Below are 21,741 nucleotides of genomic sequence, written 5' to 3'. Positions count from 1 at the left end.
TTAAGAGGTCGTTTGGTAGGCTGTATAAAAACAGTATTGAATATGGTGTATTAGTAATGCTGAATTATTTTTTGTCGACGGTTTGGTTTGGTGTATTAAATATTTGAAAAGGTAGTTCCGTCTTTATGCATACTTATCTATATATTAAAAATTATGGTGATGTGAATGTCATGGTTCGCTATGTATAAGAATAATAATGAATAAGGTATATAATAAATAAAAGTATTAGTTATATATACGTTAAAATATATTATCAAATAATAAATTAATAATAATATCAAAGTTAATACAAATATTATTTTTCCTAATTATATCCTACCAAACGACCCCTAAGAGTTCTGATTGGTGATGTAATAAATGGACCAAAAGTGCTTGATTTTAGTAAACTTAAATGACAAATTTTGTCCAGTGTAATAGAAGTAGGACAAAGATAGAGTAACTCTCAAACTTAAGGGACTATTCAAGTTCCATTTCCTAGCACCTGCATCGCTATCTCCGCCATCGTCCTCTTCAAATTATTCGTACACTCTGTTTCTCTCATTTTCGCTCTTTCCCTGTGGCGCGAATTCTATCAAATTCACCGCCGTTAACGACCGCAGGCCTACGGAGAATCAAAGCTATTCGTACTTGCTGTAATTTTCCGGTAGAAAAATGTCACACGTTTTGAACTTTTTGGTTTCTTCCTCTTCCTGCTCGCCTACGACCTTCGCAACCTCAAAACGACCTGCATTTCCTGTCTCCGCCGTCCGTTCACGGTTACCGATGAAGACATTTCTACGTACACCAATCGTAATAGCTTCAGCTTCAGAGAACGGTTCGGGAGTGGTACGATCAAGTGCGACGCAGGTGCATGATACTTACAATGCGGTCGCGGATTTTGAGGTGGACGCGGTGACGGAGGCGGAGTTGAAGGAGAACGGTTTCAGGAGTACGCGAAGGACGAAGCTGATATGTACGATCGGGCCAGCGACGTGCGGGATTGAGCAGTTGGAGGCGTTGGCTGTGGGAGGAATGAACGTTGCGCGGATCAATATGTGTCATGGAACTCGGGAATGGCATCGTATGGTGATCGAGAGAGTTCGGAGGTTGAATGAGGAGAAAGGCTTCGCGGTCGCCATAATGATGGACACTGAAGGTAGCGAGATTCATATGGGAGATCTCGGTGGCGCTTCATCGGCTAAAGCTGAGGTAATGTTCACTTTGAATTCACCGTTGTTAGATGTATACATCTGCTGCTGCTTCATCAATAGCGTTAATGTTTACTTTGAATTATTTTAAAGCGTGGGGCGTTTGGCAAAAGTGCAAGTTCCTAAACCCAAAAGAGTAAAAATAGGACCGAAAATCGTTTATTGTGTTTTCATAAGATATGCGACTAATAGAATGGTTATAGAATCAGAAAATCAGAAAATCCCGACATTCATAATAATATAGTTATAGAATCAGATAATGCTTATTTCTTTGAAAATATATATCCGTATAAAAAGGAATTTGAGTCGATTGGTGAGGATCTAAACGACCACGGGAAGAAACAAAAGAAAGTACATTTAATAAGGAGGATCCAAGACGTAGTAAACGTCAAAGAACATCTACTTCATTTGGACCAGATTTTGTGACTTTCTTATTGAAAAATGAGCCTCGAACATTTAAAGAAGCTATGTCTTCTTCGAAATCATTGTTTTGGAAAGAGGCAGTCAATAGTGAAATAGAATCCATATTGAACAACCATACATGAGAATTGGTTGATCTTCCTCCTGGAAATAAACCTTTGGGTTCTAAATGGATTTTTAAGAGGAAAATGAAAGATAATGGCACTATTGATAAATATAAGGCAAGACTTGTAGTCAAAGGGTATAGACAACGAGAAGGTCTTGATTATTTTGATACTTACTCTCCGGTTACAAGAATTACGTCCATACGAATGTTAGTAGCATTAGCTGCAGTTTATGGTCTTGAAATTCATCAAATGGACGTTAAGACGGCCTTCTTAAATGGAGATTTGGAGGAAGAAATCTACATGGAACAACCTGAAGGGTTTGTGGTTCCAGGTAAAGAAAAGAAGGTATGTAGACTTGTTAAGTCCCTTTACGGACTAAAATAAGCACCCAAACAATGGCATGCGAAATTTGACCAAACAATGTTGTCAAATAATTTTAAGATAAATGAATGTGATAAATGTGTGTACATTAAAAATGTTCCAAATCACATAGTCATTGTTTGCTTATATGTGGATGATATGCTGATAGTGAGTAATGACATTGCCAACATAAATGCGACTAAGCGTATGCTAACTAGCAAGTTTGATATGAAAGACTTGGGAGTTGTTGATTTAATTCTGGGGATTAAGATCCATAAGACTCCTCAAGGTCTGGCATTGTCACAATCTCATTATATTAAGACGGTACTTGGAAAATTCAAGCACTTAGGGTTTAAAATAGCAAAGACTCCAATTGACGTGAATCTTGCATTAGCAAAGAACAAAGGCCAAAGCATATCACAATTGGATTATGCTCGTGTGTTGGGATGCTTAATGTATATCATGAATTGTACACGATCAGATATAGCTTGTGCTATAAGTAAATTGAGTCGATACACGAGCAATCTAGGTCAATCACATTGGATGGCAATGAAACGAGTTTTGGGATATTTAGAATATACCCATGACTTTGCTTTGCACTACAGTAAATATCCTGCGGTGATTGAGGGATACTGTGATGCAAATTGGATCACCGGTTCAACTGATTCTAAGTCCACAAGTGGATATGTATTCACTAATGGTGAAGGAGCAATATCTTGGAAGTCGTCCAAGCAAAATTGTATTGCCCGCTCTACAATGGAGGCTGAGTTCATAGCCTTAGATAAAGCCGGTGAAGAAGCTGAATGGCTCCGGAATTTCTTGGAAGACATTCCATTTTGGCCCAAACCGTTGGCACAAATATGCATACATAGCGATAGTCAAGCGGCAATTGGAAGGGCTGGGAGCGTGATGTATAACGATAAATCTCGTCATATACGACGAAGACATAAAACCGTTAGGCAATTACTCTCTAGAGGAATTATCACGATTGACTATGTAAAGTTAAGCGATAATGTGTCGGATCCACTTACAAAAGGCCTAACTAGAGAGGTAGTTGAAAAATCATCGAGGGGAATGGGACTATGGCCGAGAACAAGCCATTGTGGCGGTAACTCTACCTAGAAGACTGGAGATCCCAAGATCTAGGTTCAAGGAGATCAAACAAAGTCATTAATGACGGTTCAACATTGTCAACTAAAATTTTGGTCTATTCTCGTGATGAGACAATGTTCAGTACCAAAGATAAAGCATTAAGGCTTTTTAATGATTTCTAAATTTGATACGGGGTATATCAAATAGTGTATCTACGGGATGGCACGTTTAGTAATCACCTATGTAAGTGTGAAGTGTTAGCCGCTTCAAGGAGAATTTTGTAAGGCCAGTTCTCTACGCATTTATGAAACTAGGCGGTGTTCATGGCTGAAACGAACACAACAATGAGAGCCAAAGACGGTTAAGGGTTGGTTGTGTGACTTATGGTTGTCTAGGTATAACCCTCAGGGGTTGGCCTGGTGGCAATTGACTTGAGCCTTGGGGTTTGCTCCCTTTCAAGGTCTCAAGTTCGAAACCCACTGGGTGCAAACAATTTCTGAGGGCCATCGGACTGGGTAAAACCTGAATTAACCGTGGTGTACTTGCGGGAAACTCCTTGCCGAGGGCCTGTGCACCCCCGGGAGTAGTCGGGGCTCAAAGAGACTCGGACACCCGGTGCAAATCAAAAAAAAAAAAATGGTTGTCTAGGTATACACCAAAGTTTGACGGTTCAAAGATATCAAATCTACCAATTGACCGAGTATATCCGACATAAGTTCACTACGAAAAGTTCAAAGGGAAACCTAGTTATCCAGATGCAATTAATCCTTACTTGCGAATCACACAGTTTTTCATGCATATTTCCGTGATATAGCCATTCCCCATTAATGTGGGGGATTGTTGGGGTTTTAAGCTTAAATGTAGCTTAAAAGAGGGTGAATGGGAAATTGAGGAAAATTGAAAATATTTGAGTTTCTCTCTTTGACAAAGGGACATTGTCCCATATTGGAAGAGGAAAAGGTTTTGATAGGTATATATACAATTGCTCTTCTTCTAGCTCTTAAAGAGTTAAGAAGAAGGCAAGCCTCGCGCCGCCGTCGCTCGGCTCGGCTTCGGATTTGGATTTGGTCAAATGATCGATTGATTGATTAATATTTTGGACCAAATTTATTTGTTAATAGTAAATATTAACAGAAATGTTATTAATAGTCAAGAGACATCTCCTTGCGTTTGTGTTTCAAGTAGTTTTTGAAGTCCTTCCACAATGGAGTCAACTTCTCAATCATCGCTGCAACTTGGAATGCTTCATTGATGACAAACCTTCAGTGAAAATTTTGTTAGTAAAAACAATATAATTAATACTTTTAGTATTAATTTGACTTATACCTTCAGCAAGGAGATCGTGAATAATCACTTGCAATTCCTGGACTTGGGTAATAACAGACTTGCTATCTACCATTTTGTAGTCCAAAAATTTAGCGGCAACGAATTTCATTAACCCGACATCTTCCGTTTTGTATTTCCTTTCAAGTGCTATCCACAGTTGTTTTGACGTCTCCACATTACTATAGACGTTATACAGATCGTCCTCCAGTCCGTTAAAAATGTAATTCTTGCATAAAAAATCAGAATGCTTCCACGAGAAAACGTTCATTTTTTGGAGTTTCGTCGGGCAGAACAGGAACATCTTCCTTAATGAACTTCTGTAGACTTAAAGTCGTCAAGTAGAAGAACATCTTCTGTTGCCACTGCTTGAAATCAATCCGGGAAAAAAATTCGGATTTTTTTGCCGGTGTTGTTAGGCTTGTCGATGCATTGACAGTCACCGTATGAACAGTCTGGTTGTCATTCATTATTTCTGTAAAAGAATGACACAAACAAACGTTAAAATCACGTAGATTTTAATCTCCCATGGAGTAGAAAACCACAAAGATTTTAGTCTCCAGAACAGTGAGTATAACACAAATACAGAAAATATTAAATTCCTTAAGCTTGATAGTAAACTGTATTTGTAAAATAATTCTGGAGAAGATAAAATAACATATAAACAGAATTTAATCCGAGCCCACTGAATTCACAGTGTTTCCTTAAGGAATTTAATCCCCTCCTAGTACCCAAGGTTGTGGATTATTTCCTCCCAGGATAGAACGAATTACACACTGGTGTAGCGGTATTTCAAACCCCAGTGTTTCAGCGAACACAAAGATCGGTAGCAAATCACACTTACTGTTGCATTCTTTGTAGTTAAAACAATGCAGAAGAAAGCAGGATAACTCAGAAATTCGTACGGAAAATCCGAGAGAATGAACTGGTATTTATAGCCAATGTTGAGCTCAAACTGAAGAGGTGCAACTCTTCAGAATGGTTGTTTGTGTAAAACGGCCATAACGTAAATGGCTTTTACAAAAACCGAAAGGGCATATAATGTTCCGTTGGATTTAATATTAATTTTCCGTTTACAAAAAAAATGGATATTTAATAACATTTCTATTAATATTAACAAATAAATTTGGTCCAAAAAATTAATCGATCATTTGACCGACGACGGCGCGAGGCTTGCCTTCTTAACTCTTTAAGAGCAATTGTATATATACCCATCAAAACCTTTTTCTCTTCGAATATGGGATAATGTCCCTTTGTCAAGCAAGGAAACTCAAATATATTCAATTTCCCTCCATTTCCCATTCACCTTTTTTTAAGCTTAAAAACCCAACAGATGTATACATCTGCAGCTGCTTCATCAATAACGTTAAATGTTTATGTGTTAAATACTTTTACCTCTTTCATTGGTTACAAGTTAAGGAGCCTGAATGTAAAACTAATAGTATAATTATTTTCTTAGAGCCCTTTTGGCTTAGCTAAGTAAAAATATCTGAAGAGAACCATGCTCCGATTTGCTCTTTGTCGCGCTACTTCTTCTACCAAGCAGCTTCGGATTCTCTTTAAGGCACCATGTAGAGTAGAGATTTGAATAGAAACTCTATTTTGACGCTCAATGTTGCTGGGCTCTACTCCTCTCCCCGGGCTCGCTCCACTCTATGCCCAACGCATCAACTCAATCACATGAGGGATTGAGGTCTCAAGTTCAAATTCCCACGGAGACAAAAAAATACTACGTAATTTCTTCCCATATGCTTAAGCCTTGGTGATTAAAGTTACTCTACCTACATCATCAAAAAAAGTTGTTAAAATAACCAAAATGCCCTTAAACAAATTTACAAAAAATATAATTTTGTATATTTACAAGGAGAAGGAAGAACAACTGAAATGGAATGGAGAGGAAGTTCAGAATTTTGTTTTGGGAAGGGTATTTCATTTGTGCTGGGAAGGGTATTTCAAAAATTACAAAAGATATTAAGAATAAAATAGTACACTTTGGCTTATAAGACTTGGTTATAAGAACTTCTAATGCTTACCGAATGTGTAGATAAGTCAAAAACTGCTTAGAAGCTTGCACAAACAACCTCTTAGTCAGTAAAGTTAGAGCAAGATTCTGGTTTATGACATTATATTCAGGTTCATCATAATAGTTGTTGGCTCTATTAGGGTATAGTGGGGGTTCGAGATCTTTTATTCGATTTATTTTTTTCTCCCAAATTGTTGCACGAGAATGACTGGAGTTGCTCTTGGGAAGTGCAAGCTTTCCAATTGTATTAGTAGCTCAATTAGGAGTTTCTCTTTTTGTTGTATCAGCAAAAATGTGTTGAGATTTGCTCTTAATGTTACGGAGTGGACAAAATTCTGGTGGATTAGGAAGCAAGAATTAGAGGGATGAACAAATGTCAGAAGTGGGTGGCATAACCTGTTGGATTTTTGCTGCAGTTTTGGACAAACAAAACCCTTCAGTATGTTGTTTTCCCAAGTTGGAGGGTAGAATCTCAGAGACTTCCGGTTGCATTGCTTGTTAGTTTTACTGTTTCAGTGGTAATGGCAGGCATATTTGCATGAACTTTTCATCTTAGTAAAAAACGAAACTATGTTAAATACCAAGTATAGTTTGTGAAAACTGTTTGAAGCTATTGAGAATATGGATAGTTACTTATCTTTATGCTTTTGAGCCATCTTCATGTGTAACAGGCAATTGCTAATGACTCCACCTGTGCAGGATGGGGAAATTTGGACTTTCACTGTTCGAGCATTCGATTCACCAATCCCGCGACACACCATTAATGTTAACTATGATGGATTTGCTGAAGGTGTGCTGTATAAACTGAAAGAGAAAGTAAAACTATTTTTTTCCAATGAACTGTAGTTTGTTTGGTATAATATGATATGTCCAACTTTCCATAAGGGAAACTACTTTTCATACTATCTGACAGTGTTTGGTTTAGACACAAAGGTGGTGGTGACATGTGATAGTAGTAGAAAGTGCTAGGTTGGAACATGAGGGTGTTGTTGCGATTAGTATAGTTAATAGATAATATTTACATGATGTTAATCACAAGTGGTATGAAGTATGAATTGACATAATTATTGTGAAAACATAATTTCTGCCATTAAAAAATTATATTGTTTTTCCTCATTTGGTGTAAAATGGTTTTCTTGTGTAAAAATCTTTAACAATTGTAGACAAGAAATCTCCAGAAAATGATTTAAGAAGCAAAAAAAAATTTGCAAAAACATTTTGTATCACATATCAAATATAGAACAGTTTGAGTTTCCAGTGCTTATTGGTAGATGAATATTTTGAAGTTTCACTTTTTTGTTTTTGGCTTAATTGCATCACTACAGATGTGAAAGTGGGTGACGAGCTACTAATAGACGGTGGAATGGTGAGGTTTGAAGTGATTCAGAAAATTGGTCCAGATGTTAAATGTCTATGTACAGATCCTGGACTTCTATTACCTCGGGCCAATTTGACATTTTGGCGGGATGCTAAATTAGTAAGCGAACGCAATGCAATGCTTCCGACTATTTCTTCAAAGGTTTGCATCTATGTTCCTTGTGCAGATCCTTTTTATATGCTCAGCTTACATAACTGCAATTGAGACATACATCTTTGGCTTAAGCATGAATTCTTGTAGTAGTATGTAATTTTTCCCTATAATTGCAACCTGCAGCTTTCTATCTCCACAAATGTTGCCGGCCTCGTGATAAATATATTCTAGGAATTAAGCTCTCAGTAACAGATAAAGATTATGGAACCTAATTCCTTCATCTCCCATAGTTAATGCTTCAGATATCTGGTATTGATATGTAATACTCTCTACTCTCTAGAGCTGGTTTATTTACCTTTTTTGGTATTAAAATGTGAAAAAGAATTTCCCAATGGACAAACCCTTTTCTATTAATACTCTTTCTGTCTCATTGTGTACTTCATTATCATTAGTTTGGGGCAAGCAATTTTTTCTTTAACTATGATTTTTAATTTACTGTTCCTTGAGTCGAGGGTCTATCGGAAACAACCTCTCTACCTTTATAAGGTAGGGGTAAGGTCTGCCTACACACTGCCCCATACCACACTTATGGGATTAAACTGGATTTGTTGTTGTTGTTGTTGTAACTATGATTTTTATGCATTTTGTAAAATATTTCAGAGTTTGGGATTCTACCACAACTCATTTGCTATATTGGTTCGCAATCAATTATTTGTACTTATTTAGTGAACTTTTTAACACATATATAGGGTTCGAGCCAAAGCTACTGGTTCGGTGAACCCGTAGCTAACACTCTGTATCCACCCGTCTCTCACCCCTCATTATCCTGTTATAGATATACAGTCTTATTCTTGATGATTTCTAATCTTAGTGATTGTTGAATGAAATTTCTCATCAAATAGCTGCTGAATCTAAGTTACAGTATTTGATTTCACTAACTAAGCAGTTGCTTACTCTTAGATCTTATCATACAGATTTCATTGACCAATTATATACATATGAACTTCCATTTACACTAAAAGATGTATGTTAAATATTCCAACAATTGACGGCAATATGCACTGATTTGTATTCTGTTGCCTAAAGAGTAAAATGAGTTTTTGATTTTGCTTGCAATAGAACAACCTTGAACTTTTACCTGGTGGTTAAAATGATATTCATGTACTTCTTAGCTCATCTTCATTCACTTTATTTGGATACTTTCTCCTCTACTCAAATTTATGCAGGCTCTGTGCTTAAACGTTTTGTCACACTTCTCTTTATGCTTAACTTCCAAATTTTGGAATTTTAGTCTTTCTCAATCAATTTGTTGCTACAGGATTGGCTAGACATCGACTTTGGGATTGCTGAGGGCGTTGATTTCATTGCTATATCATTTGTCAAATCTGCTGAAGTCATTAAGCATCTTAAGAGTTACATTAAAGCCCACTCTCCTAATTCGTAAGAATACAGTCGCTTCTAAGCATCAAAAGCTGCTTCTGCCATGATGCCTCTTTCCTTCCAAATGAAGTATCTTTGTAGGGGTGGGATGATTCATTAATATGATCTAATGTACTGTGCAGTGATATTGCCGTAATTGCAAAGATAGAGAGCATTGACTCATTGAAGAACTTGGAAGAGATAATTCAGGCATCAGATGGAGCTATGGTGGCAAGAGGAGATCTTGGTGCTCAAATTCCGCTTGAACAGGTCCCATCAGAACAGCAAAGGATTGTTCAGCTATGCAGGCAGCTTAATAAGCCTGTTATAGTAGCCTCCCAGCTGCTTGAATCTATGATTGAATACCCTATTCCAACTAGAGCCGAAGTGGCTGATATTTCTGAAGCAGTTAGGCAAAGGGGGGATGCTTTGATGCTCTCTGGTGAGTCAGCCATGGGCCAGTACCCTGAGAAGGCATTGAGTGTTCTAAGAAGTGCTAGTTTGAGAATTGAAAGAAGCTGGAGAGAACAAAAACACCATGAAGTTATTGAACTACCATCCATAGCGTCTTCTTTTACTGGCAGTATTTCAGAGGAGATTTGCAACTCTGCTGCCAAGATGGGTAAGATTCTTTCTATTGGATAAATTTATTTTTGAATAGATTTTTCTTTACAAAAATTGATTTTTCTATAGAATTTTATTTCCTTATTATTTTTCTAGCCTGCAGATGCAATAGTAGTTTGTTGCTAATGTTGCCGTAAAGACTAGACTTTGATTCATGAAATTTGAAATAATTACTCTAGAGAGAACGGGCGTAAACCCAATTAGCATTTTTGCAGTGTCCGTTAAATTTAGCAAAGACCAAAAGTTTTCCTTTAATGGATGGATATGTTTATTGGACGGGCACTTTAGTTTTATAACGACTTCACAGCAGAAAGAAGCAGTTTTATTTTAGAATGTAGGTTCTTCTCTGAAGACACTTTGCTTTGGGTTTGGGGGCTGGGACCTAAAATAGTTTCATAATTACTACTGGGCAAGGCAGTCACAATTTGTTACCCTCATGTTGCGGATATGGATGTTTAAATTCAAGTAGAGGTTCAACGAGCCATTCCTTGAAGAAAGCATATCCTAATGTTACCTGTTAATACATTTTCTTATCTTTTTTCTGTTTGGCTGAGTAGTAATATCTGTTGTGATTCTGCAGCTAACAATTTGGAAGTTGATGCTCTTTTTGTTTACACCAAGAACGGACACATGGCTTCTCTCTTGTCACGATGTCGTCCTGACTGCCCAATTTTTGCATTTACAACCACAACATCTGTACGTAGACGCCTGAACCTGCAATGGGGTCTGACACCTTTCCGCTTGAGTTTCTCCAACGATATGGAAAGCAACCTCAACAAAACATTCTCCTTGTTAAAAGCTCGGGGCATGGTCAGATCAGGTGACCTTATCATTGCTGTTTCTGATATGCTGCAGTCCGTTCAAGTTATGAATGTTCCATGACCACATGCTTTTTTCATAAGTTCTAAGCTGGGAAACCTTGATAATCTATTCCCCAATCATATTAATATATGGTCATCAGTTTTTTTTTCTTTGCTAGAGAGTTAAATATCACATTTTTCTTAATTATATCCAATTCTTGGGAGCTGGATTACTGACTTTTGGTGGAACTCAACTGTATTTCTAAACTTTGCCTTCCGTTGGAATTTGACAACAAAACTGTTAGCGCTATTACTCTTTTGTATCATACTTGCCTTTTTACTAACGGGCCTTTACTTGGACTATTTACTACATGTTGGTTTCATTCTTAAATCATTTTGATATTACTATAAAAAATATTGAAACAAACATGAAAGTATGGTTGACATAAGTGGAATAGACTCCTAGAATACCTTATTGCACTTGACAAGACATGATTTAATAAGGCAAAAAGAAACACACAAAAAAGAGAATATTGATAGTTTTTGGAAGATATTCACGACATTAAGATATTTTTATGCAGTGATCAAGAATAACATTCAACGTGATAGGTAGCTTTGATCTGTTGAGCGAGAGCCCATCCATAGGGGACTCTTGGATCATGACCGACTTTTGTCTCTATTCGACCAATTGATTTCAAGCCAAGTTGGCTTATACCATTACGCTCGCGAGGATAATCTTAGCTTGGACTACTACTCTTTTTGTCGGGAGGAAGAAATAATGAAGAGTTCAAATATTATCTTAAATAGTGGCACTATTCAACTGTCTAGAGGTATCGATAAATTTAAAATGAAAATCAAAATGATAAATGTTGATCTCGTTCACTACCTTTGACGCATTAATAACACTGGTGGAGATCAATCTATTTACCAAAATTATTAGTTTGTGGTATTAAACTTTGTGCTAAAACCTGCATAAGTTATGGAAATACATGTATTATTTACAGAAACTGAATGTGGAATAAAAACACTTATATTTAAACATACATAAGAGCCTCTGAAAACAAAGTTGCCCCGCAAGTAGGCAATCTCTGTCATAGGCGGATCCAGGATTTAAAGTTTATGGGTTCTTGTAGCGACCTTAAATAAATATACAATAAGTAAATGAGTTCACAATCAAATATTTATGGATATTTAGTGGATTTTGTAATATATATATATACAGGATATATCCAAAAGCTACTGGTATTGTTGTACAGAGATCAGGGGCGGATCCAGCCTATTACATGGAAATCACATGTAATAGGCTGGATCCGCCCTGATCTCTTTACAACAATACTTGACTACTTGTATTATTACTCATCATAAAAAGTATTCATATTATTCATTGCATAATAATTCTTACATTATAATCACTACATGTCTACATTAATCGTGAACCAAATGGCCCCTCAGTAGTAGTGTAGTTCCAATTTATTTAACATTATCTTTTTGTTAGTCTAAAAAATATTGACACATTTTTATATTTAAAAAATTAGTTGGAGTAATTTTTACTTTCATATTTTACAATTGCATGACTTGTTATTGGCGCACTACCAAATAAATTGCTTGTCACAAGGATCGGAAAGAGATATTAATAATTTTATCGTCTCTAAAAAAATATAACTATAGTCTATTTCAATTTATAGTTTGATTCTTATGGAGTTGTAATAAGCCTGCGGTCCTTTATATCCTCGTTTTACCTCCACGTAGAATTGACACTAGGTAGCTTCTTTGAGCACTCCTATTTAAAAACATTCAGTTTTTAAAAACTATTTAAAGTTTAGCCAGTTTTGACAAATTTCAGAATGTTCATACTTGTTGCGACCACTAGATAGCTTGTTTACTCCTATTTAAATATGCCCAGTTTTTAAAAACTATTTTGTATACGGTCGAAATAGATTTCGACTTTCGTACGATTGATCGAGTTCGAAACATAATCGATCGAAGTAAGACTTCGAGATGGGTTCCGAAGATGGTACAAACAAGCTTCGAGTCCGATGGCCCGATCAATATCGAGCTCGATATTATAATCAAGCTCGAACCCAAATCGAACTATGATGCAAAGTAAAGTTGTCGAGCTTATGATCCAGGGACCGACCAACATTGACCCTGAATCAATTCAAGGGTCCGAGTCAGAATCGAGCTCAAGTCAAGATCGAGGGCTCGAGTCAAGACCGAAAACTCGAGTCAATATCGGGCTTACAGACAAGAGTCGTTGCAATCCCATTAGAGGAGAGAATCTTGACAGAAATTGTAGAAAAGCTGATTTATCATGGGTCGCCACTACGTATTTTTAATTATATCTAAAGTAAAATCTCTCTACTATAAAGGGGATGGTTATCATTTCTGTAGAGGGCAAGTTTTTGCTAACAATGTAATTCAAACACCATATTTTCCTATAGCGAAGAGTTATTCTTTCAAGCTTCTTAATTTGATTTCACTTGTATAATCCTAAAATTCATCTTCTTTATAACCTTGTCTATTTTGCATTATTTGCAATCTATACTTGATATTTTTATTTATCCTTACCATTTGTATTAAACTACACCACATATCCTTAAAACTACGTACAATTTCAACTTTATCCATTTTTCTGGTAAACATATTTAAAGTTCAGTAAGCTTTGACAAACTTCAGAATGCTCATAACAAGTTTGAAGATAGGCTTTGACTAAGCTTAACTTCATATTCGATAAGCTGAAGTTGACTTTTAGGTGATTAAACTTTAAACACTTTATGAATTTCGAATATTCTTTAAATAAGGGTCCTAAAAACGGCTATTTGTGCACTATCCCCTACATCCATGGGTTTATTTACCAATAATGGGTCAATATTGTGTTCTATGAAAGAATAATCAAAATAACCGCTAACTCAATTGCTTAAATTAAAAATAACTGTCGTATGCATAATATCTATACTATATTAAAAATACGAAGGCCCTTAGCAAAATGTCGTTCGCATTTTTTACCCTTTAAAATTATAATTTACATTAGACAAAACAGTCATTTAACTAATATTTAGAAATTTTTTTAAAAAATTATAACTTTATTTAACAAATCTTCCCTTACTTGAACTATATAAGAAATTCTAATATTTAGGACTTTAAGTTCAAATACGATTTACTTTTTATAAATCATTTACCTTTTAAATTAATGAGCTTTAATTTACACGTAATTCTAAATTTTGAGATTATTGCTATTTGTGGTTTTTTTTTATTTTTTATTTTTTGTTTTGTTTAGAGTTAGAACGATTGTGCTCTATAATTAGTTATCACAACTAATTTGTTTAGTGATTCAGTTATCATGAACCAATACTTTAGGAGTTAGGACAAGGTAAACTATGATTCTACCACTTTAGTTAAAAGATTTTTACGATCCTTCGGTTCAAAAACTAATGTTTTAAATTTCTTAGATCATTTAAACTATTAGTATTTCTTTCCAATACTTTATTTCACAAAACATGGGATTACAACTTAGATCTGCTTATTCTATTTTCTTTTGAATATGATTGCTTGAGATTAAGCTTTTTTTCCTAATATTTAGGAGTTTAAAACAACTAAATTTTGTGCATTAAATTCTTCATTATCTGAATATATAAAAGATTCTCATATTAAATTCCTTGTATAAAACTTTTTCTTATTTGGATTATGTAACATAATTTTTTTTTTTTTTTTGCAAATATAAAAATAATCTAAAATTAAACGGCAAAGTCCAAGTGAGAACTAACTGTTATTAAAGTCGGTAATATTATGCGACACCCCTTCAATAGTTAAGGATATTTAGGTTCTCAGACTCTAAGTCTTTTGCTTTGTAAATATATACTATATCTAAATTTCTTTTTTGCAAGGTGTTCTAACTCATATCAATTATGGATCTTATTAGTTCATAGTTTTTTGCCTATGCTTTATAACTATAATTACTACAGTAATAGTTATACCAGCTCAAATGGCTAGCCACCTAAATAGAATCGATATATATCATTTTCAGAAACTTTTATTATTTTTAGTTAATATTTAATAACTCAAACATACTGATTAATAATATATGTATAATTCTAAAAAAATATGCTCATCGATATAGGTAGGGGTGTTCATGGTTCGGTTTGGGTCGATTTTTTCCTAAAAAGAAACCAAACCAAGTAAGTCGGTTTTTCAAATATTGGAACCAAACCAAACCAATTAAGTCGGTTTTTTATCGATTCGATTTTTGTCGGTTTTTCGGTTTTTTCGGTTTTTTGTCGGTTTTTTCTTAAATATGAGACATACACTACCTAACACATATTCCGGCGAGTACATTTTCAACGTAACGCTATCAAACCAATTGCTCTTTGAGAAATCTATCATTTACCAAGATATATTGATGATAATTGATCAAATAGTGATGAATAACTTAAGTACTCCATTAAAAATTGATTATTTTTTAACATGAAATAAATTCTTGTACTTAATAAAAGAAAATTACTAATCAAACTAGAAGGCAAATAATTAGATTATTATAATAGCAAAGAACTAGACTAAAAATACAAATGACTAATATGTACCATAAAATTTTAGAAACTTTATATAAAAATATACATGTATATAGGTGTAATAATAAATTTAAATAGCTACTTTTATAGTCGGTTTGGTTCGTTTTTTTTTTATTAAAACCAAAACCAAACCAAATTTGATCGGTTTTTAAAATTTAAAACCAAAACCAAACCAAACCTAAATATATCGGTTTTTTTGGTCGGTTTGATTTGGTTTTCGGTTTGGTTCGGTTTTTCGGGTTTTTATGAACACCCGTAGATATAGAGTACACGTGTACCCTAAGACTAGTATGTATAAATAGATGTAATTAGTATTTAATCAATGTATACTAATTTAAAAAAGTAAATAGTAAATCGGAGGGCTATTTGTGCAAACATCTCTATCTGAAAACCTTATTTCAGCATTTATTCTCCGACACACTCTAATTCCCTTCACAGTGGTTTTTGTGCATAGCATATAGGAGAGAAAGAAGCGGGAAAAGATGCAGAAGAGACAGAGCGGAGGCGGAGCAGCCGGTGGCTCCGCCACTCCGGTAGCAAAGAGAGGCCGTCCGGTCGGCAGTGGAGGCAGCAACGCTGCCGCTGCATCTGCCGCCTCCAGTGCTGCCGCCGACTCGGTAGCTCCCCCAACACTCCTCGGCCCTTCCCTTCATGTTCACTATGCCTTCGCTGGTTAGTGCCTTTATCATATGTGTATTGTACTGAATTTTGAATGCGTTGTCCTTAAATTGATAGCTTTAGAATGATTTTACAAGTGTAATTTGAAGTAAATTATTACTCCCTGCGTCCCAAATTAGCAGTCACTTTTATTCAAAAAATTACCCCAAAACAATTTTCACTTTAGGAATTATTTGTTAATTGTTTTCAACTATGCCCTTGATATTAAAGAAGTGTAGTACTTTTTTTAATACTGCTCAATTCTCAAACTACATTTAATAGGGGTAACTTAGTAAATATATCTTGTATTTTATTGTTTTGTTAATGAGCGTGAAAAGAGCTAAAATAACAGTTAAAATAGGACGGAGGGAGTGAGCTTTTGTACTGTGAATTGCGTTATGTATGACGGAAGATGGACCTTGGAATAGTCTTCTCAGGGTTTGGCACTATTGAAGCATTTAATAAGTAATTGCAGGTAACTCCATTTAATAAGCATCGATTGACAACCAATTTCTTAAAAAAACAGTGATTGGTAACCACTAATAGATGGTAAGTAGCATCACATTTATGAGTTCTGGATTTTAGAAAGATGACTTCAAGTGTTAATAACTGGGTTCTAAACTTAATATTTGTTCATATTTAATGAATTTCTGAAGACAAATACATTGTTTGAGCAAAAGCTACTGGTTACAGCCGAACCCGTAGCCGGCTTCTAACTCCGCCCCTGAGTAACCTGCTATAGTAAATTTTAAAGCTTTCTATGCCTTTTGCCTTTAATAACACAGTTAACACCAACTGTTGTAGATGGAATTCAAAGCTGGGTTCTTCAGGTTGTTACTCCTCTAGGAAATCCCTTCAGGAATAGAACTTAAATATTCTGCTCCCTCCAGTCCATTTTAGCTATCATTTTGATCTTTTATACGTCTCTTAAGAAACTAGTAATGAGAAGGGCTTTTTGACTACTATACCCTTATTTATATCTTTAATCAATGTTTTTTACTTTCAATAACAATTCATACTAAGGGTAAAATAGAAAAAAATTAATTAATTATATCTTGTTTTTCTAAAATGACAAATATTTTGGACCAATTATGACAACTAAAATGGGCCGGAGGAAGTAGTACTCTAACAGTAACAGTCCAACAATTTGGTCAACCCAAGGTAAGTAAATTAAAGTATTTTCTGATCTACATAAGGTACCACTGGTGTAAGATGAAACATGATTCATGTAAATTGAAGGCATTTTGGAAAAATTAATTGACCTGTTGAATTTGAGGAATTAATACAGGCATTTTTAGAAGTTGAGGATGTGGATAAAATGTTGCACTTTTCAGCTACTTATGATTATCATTTGGTTACCAATCTTTTGTTCTTCTTTACAGAACAGAATAATAAAAGGATTGTTCTGGCACTTCAAAGTGGATTGAAGAGTGAGCTGACGTGGGCATTAAACACTCTCACTTTGCTATCATTTAAAGAGAAAGATGAAGTCCGAAAAGATGCAACCCCTCTTGCGAAAATTCCTGGGTTGCTTGATGCTCTACTTCAAGTTGTATGTTTCTGAATGTCTGCCGTGCAACCTGCGGTTCATAAGTAACTTTTTATTTGTTTATCCCTATTTACTGTCATAGTGATGGCAATGATCTGTTCAACAGATAGATGACTGGCGTGATATAGCCTTACCAAGGGTGCTTGTCAAGACACCACGTGTTCGACTTTTGGGTGCAAATTCAGCTGTTACTGGATTTGGAAATGAATATGAGGCCTTGAACTCAAATAATCCCTTAACCCATCCTAGGTAATTCAGCATGCGCCTTCGCCCCTCCATCTTCTTCTGGTTGCCTTTGGTTTTAAATCTTAGTTTTCCGATGCACGAGATCTGCATTGCAGAATTCCTAGCCTATATCTAATTGCGTTGCGTTACTTATTCCATTTATCCTTGACCACAGTGCTGGGTCTGGATCTTCCAACAAAGAGGCATCTGTTCATAAGAGTACTACGAAGACTCGCCCTGGAGCCTGGAGTTTTGAAGAAGATGGCCTATTTAATTTGGATGAGGAGGGGCGGGCTGAGAAGCAGCTGTGTGCTGTTGCTGCTTCAAACATTATCCGCAACTTCTCTAACATGCCAGATAATGAAGTCATCATGGCGCAGCATAGGCATTGCCTGGAAACCATATTTCAATGTCTTGAAGATTATGTTACGGGTGAGGAAATAGGTTTAGACTTGATGTTTCAAGTTTTTCAGTGTTTGGTTGTCATCTATCACGTGGCGTTTTGTATTATGTTCTCCTTATCTAAGACATTTACTATATCTTGTAATACTGTCTTCCTGGTTATAATCGAGAAGAATGTTGATCATTAATGATGTCTTTATTTGACTTGTTAGACAAATATTTACCTGCTGAGGAAGTTCCTATAGCTGTAGAGGAAATTCTCTCTTGTTTATGATGTTATTCCTTGGAAACCTATCTAAATATTGAGCACATTCCAAACTTCTCATAGTGGTGAAGTTTATGACTTATGTGGCTTAAATATGCTTTTCGATGGGAAGCGTCAATTTAAGATTCATGTGCTTGCCTAGCATAATCTAATGAAATGGCGTGGACTCTGTTGGAGTGTCGAATACATTGACTTAGTCTACTTGCAAGGCCATTTTTAGTTGTTTCTTAGTCTTAAAATTCCGTCTTGCCCTATTCTATATTTTTTTACAGTGTTGTTTATGTTGCATGTTATGCCCTTCCACCAAAAAATATATAAAACAAATAATCCTTAAAAATGTAAAACGGACAAATTATTTGGTCCTATTACTTATCAAAAAAAAGTTACTTGGTCCTATTTTGTGAAGAAGATAGGAGAATAAATATGTGATTTGTTATGCCTGAATGTCAGATGTTCTTGCTTAAAATGTTTTCTTGACTCATATCCATTTAAAACATGTTCCTATCTACCTATTCTGATTTTGGACTTCTTATTTGACAGAGGATGAGGAACTTGTCACAAATGCCCTCGAGACTGTAGTGAATTTGGCTCTATTGCTGAATCTTCGGATCTTTAGCTCCTCAAAACCTTCTTTTATCAAAATGACGTAAGCATTTGGCTGGACAGTTGTTTGCTTTTGTATTATTAGGTCTAATACGAGTGGCGACTTTTTTCTGTAACGGTATGTTCAAAAGTGAGTTGTTTGTTTTCTGATCCAGGGAGAAACGTGCAGTCCAGGCTCTCATGGGAATGCTGGGATCTGCTGTGAAGGCATGGCACGCTGGCGCTGCTGAACTAATTGGTCGTCTTATAATAAATCCCGACAATGAACCTTTCCTACTTCCTTTTGCTTCACAGGTTGATATTCCTTTTGACAACTGCAATACTATATTTCCATCTGTAACTTGTGAATGTTCAGAAAACTCACTAAACCCAATTCGTGCGACATGCAGATATATAAACGTTTAGTCGATATAATGAGCCTACCACCTACTGATGCGCAAGCAGCTGCTGTAGGTGCATTATATAACCTTACAGAAATAAATATGGACTGTCGTTTGAAGCTGGCCAGTGAACGATGGTAAGAGAGAATTTGACCTAGTTTTAGGCGACATTACTTTTATTTTTGTATCTGAATGAATTATTCATGTTACTTCAGGGCAATTGATCGACTGTTGAAAGTGATTAAGATGCCGCATCCAACACCAGAAGTTTGTAGGAAAGCAGCAACTATTTTGGAAAGCCTCGTGTTGGAGCCACAGAACAAGCCCCTCTTACTGGTGTATGAAAATGCTTTTGCAGAGATGCTCTTTGGGGATGCAAGGTACTCGGACATATTTGCAAGGATATTATATGAACTAACGTCACGGCCAAGCAACAAAGTCGCATCAGCTTGTGGTATCTGGGGCATGTAAACCCAGAGTGCTGTCGTGGGTGGATTTCTGCTGACATCCTGCTGTAAATATTATTCAACTTGAATATTTATTAGGTAAACATGTCTTTTTATTTCTCTAAGCACTAATTAACGTGTTGTATTGCATGTCTCCCTCTAGTTAGCTCTTAAATGCAAAACCCTTTAGCATATGTTATAGAATTATAGTTCTTGGCGGTAGTTCTTTCTCCTTAAAGCAAGGGGAGAAATTCAAAAATAACCAGATTTACAAGTGGTAATATTGAAAAATAGCCACAGTTTCAAAAGTAATCGAAATTTAGCCACTTTTCATGTAAAGAGAAATCTGAACGAAAACACTTTTCAAAATCCGGAAAATATTCCAGCATAATATACTGGAACTCCAGTAATATACTGGAACTCCAGCATAATATACTGGAGTTTCAGTATAATATACCGGTCCAACATAATATGCTGGAAGTTCATACACAAGTGTTTCAATCCCCAGTATATTATGATGGAACTTTCCGCGTGTTGGAGTTCCAGCATAATATGCTGGAAGTTCATACATAGGTGCATCATTCTTCAGTATATTATGCTGGATCGGTCCGTGTTGCAGTAAAATAGTGGCTATTTTTCATTGACTTTGCATACGCTAGCTATTTTTCAATTACTCGTCCGAAAACTGGTTAGCCCGTGCTATTTTTACTAAAGCAAGTGCACTAATTATGGGCTAGTCCTCGGGGCTTTGGTTCAGTAGCAAGGACGTTACCCATGGTGTGTTGGTTAAGACACTTGTTATGGCTTGATCCTTGTCGCGGTATTTAAGTTGGAAGGATAATACAAGTGTGGGCTTATACACCCGATTTCTTCAGCTGGCATTGTACGAGAAGTTAAAGAATTTGTGAGACTATATTTTCCCTTACCCTATACATAGGCGGAGCTAAGAATTGAAGTGTGTGAGTTCTAAATTTTAAAATAAAATACTGCTTTAAGCGAAAATTGAACCCCCATCTTTCCCAGCGAACCCACAGCCTTACCATTGAATCAAGACCCATTTTGTTACTGGGTTCGGCAGTATATATTTATAGAGTTAGTAAATATTTCAATACAAATACAGGGTTCCGGAAAAAGTCACTGGGTTCGCCCGAATCCGCACCCACTACTGTAGCTCCGCCCCTGACCCTATATATGCATAACTTAATTTTTTTCGATTAAATTGCTTACCACTAAAGTGATTTTGTATCTATACTATACCTCTGTCAAGTATGCTAGCCAACAAGCCCACAAGCCATGAGAAATTGCTAAAAGATTGATAAATCAAAAAAATAAATAAAAAATACAGGTATACTTGAGAGTGACTCCCTAAAGTGTGATAATGAAGTTGCCTCTGAATATGCAGCAAACTATGTGACTACAGCAAGTTTACAACGGGGGTTACACTACCTGTCCCTTCAGATAAACATCCCCTCCCCCCTCCCTCCAAAAAAAAGAAAAAAGAAAAAATCCCACTCTTACTGCAGCTATTTCCTTAAAGGCGGATCCGGGATTTTTACTTGATTGGTTCTATCTTTAAGGTTCTTAGCACTATAGTCATTGTAGTTTTTAATTTATGAGTTTAGATGTAATACTTGATGAATTTTCTGTGAATTTTCACATAAAAATCTATGCTACGCATAAATTCGGATGTAGTCGGTGTTGGATATGACCACCTTCTTGTTACCTTCCCCTTCTCATCTCAGGCATACAAACAGTTGGTTCCATTTTGCTCAGCTATTTGCATGTTCATCTTTACCTTCACTTGAGATTTTTGTGAGTTTTCA

General features: G+C 35.8%; 2 protein-coding genes across 2 annotated transcripts; both read left to right on the top strand.

Moving 5' to 3' along the window:
* Positions 1–515: 515 nt before the first annotated feature.
* Positions 516–11,152, top strand: LOC104092161 (pyruvate kinase isozyme A, chloroplastic-like). The gene is made up of 6 exons (XM_070185887.1): positions 516–1,188; positions 7,212–7,302; positions 7,838–8,031; positions 9,302–9,423; positions 9,546–10,024; positions 10,607–11,152. Exons 1-6 carry the CDS (start codon positions 652–654, stop codon positions 10,906–10,908), a joined length of 1,725 nt encoding a protein of 574 aa, XP_070041988.1. The 5' UTR covers positions 516–651; the 3' UTR covers positions 10,909–11,152.
* A 4,639-nt stretch (positions 11,153–15,791) lies between these two features.
* Positions 15,792–20,140, top strand: LOC104092159 (armadillo repeat-containing protein LFR-like). Its single transcript, XM_009597686.4, has 8 exons — positions 15,792–16,063; positions 17,431–17,600; positions 17,704–17,846; positions 17,998–18,254; positions 19,030–19,135; positions 19,248–19,386; positions 19,482–19,609; positions 19,688–20,140. The coding sequence occupies exons 1-8, from the start codon at positions 15,874–15,876 to the stop codon at positions 19,941–19,943; spliced, it is 1,389 nt and encodes a 462-aa protein (XP_009595981.1). The 5' UTR covers positions 15,792–15,873; the 3' UTR covers positions 19,944–20,140.
* Positions 20,141–21,741: the final 1,601 nt, after the last annotated feature.

Source organism: Nicotiana tomentosiformis, chromosome 9 (assembly GCF_000390325.3).
Source record: "Nicotiana tomentosiformis chromosome 9, ASM39032v3, whole genome shotgun sequence".
NCBI classification, from domain to species: domain Eukaryota; kingdom Viridiplantae; phylum Streptophyta; class Magnoliopsida; order Solanales; family Solanaceae; genus Nicotiana; species Nicotiana tomentosiformis.
This window is presented reverse-complemented; position numbering and strand designations above follow the sequence as displayed.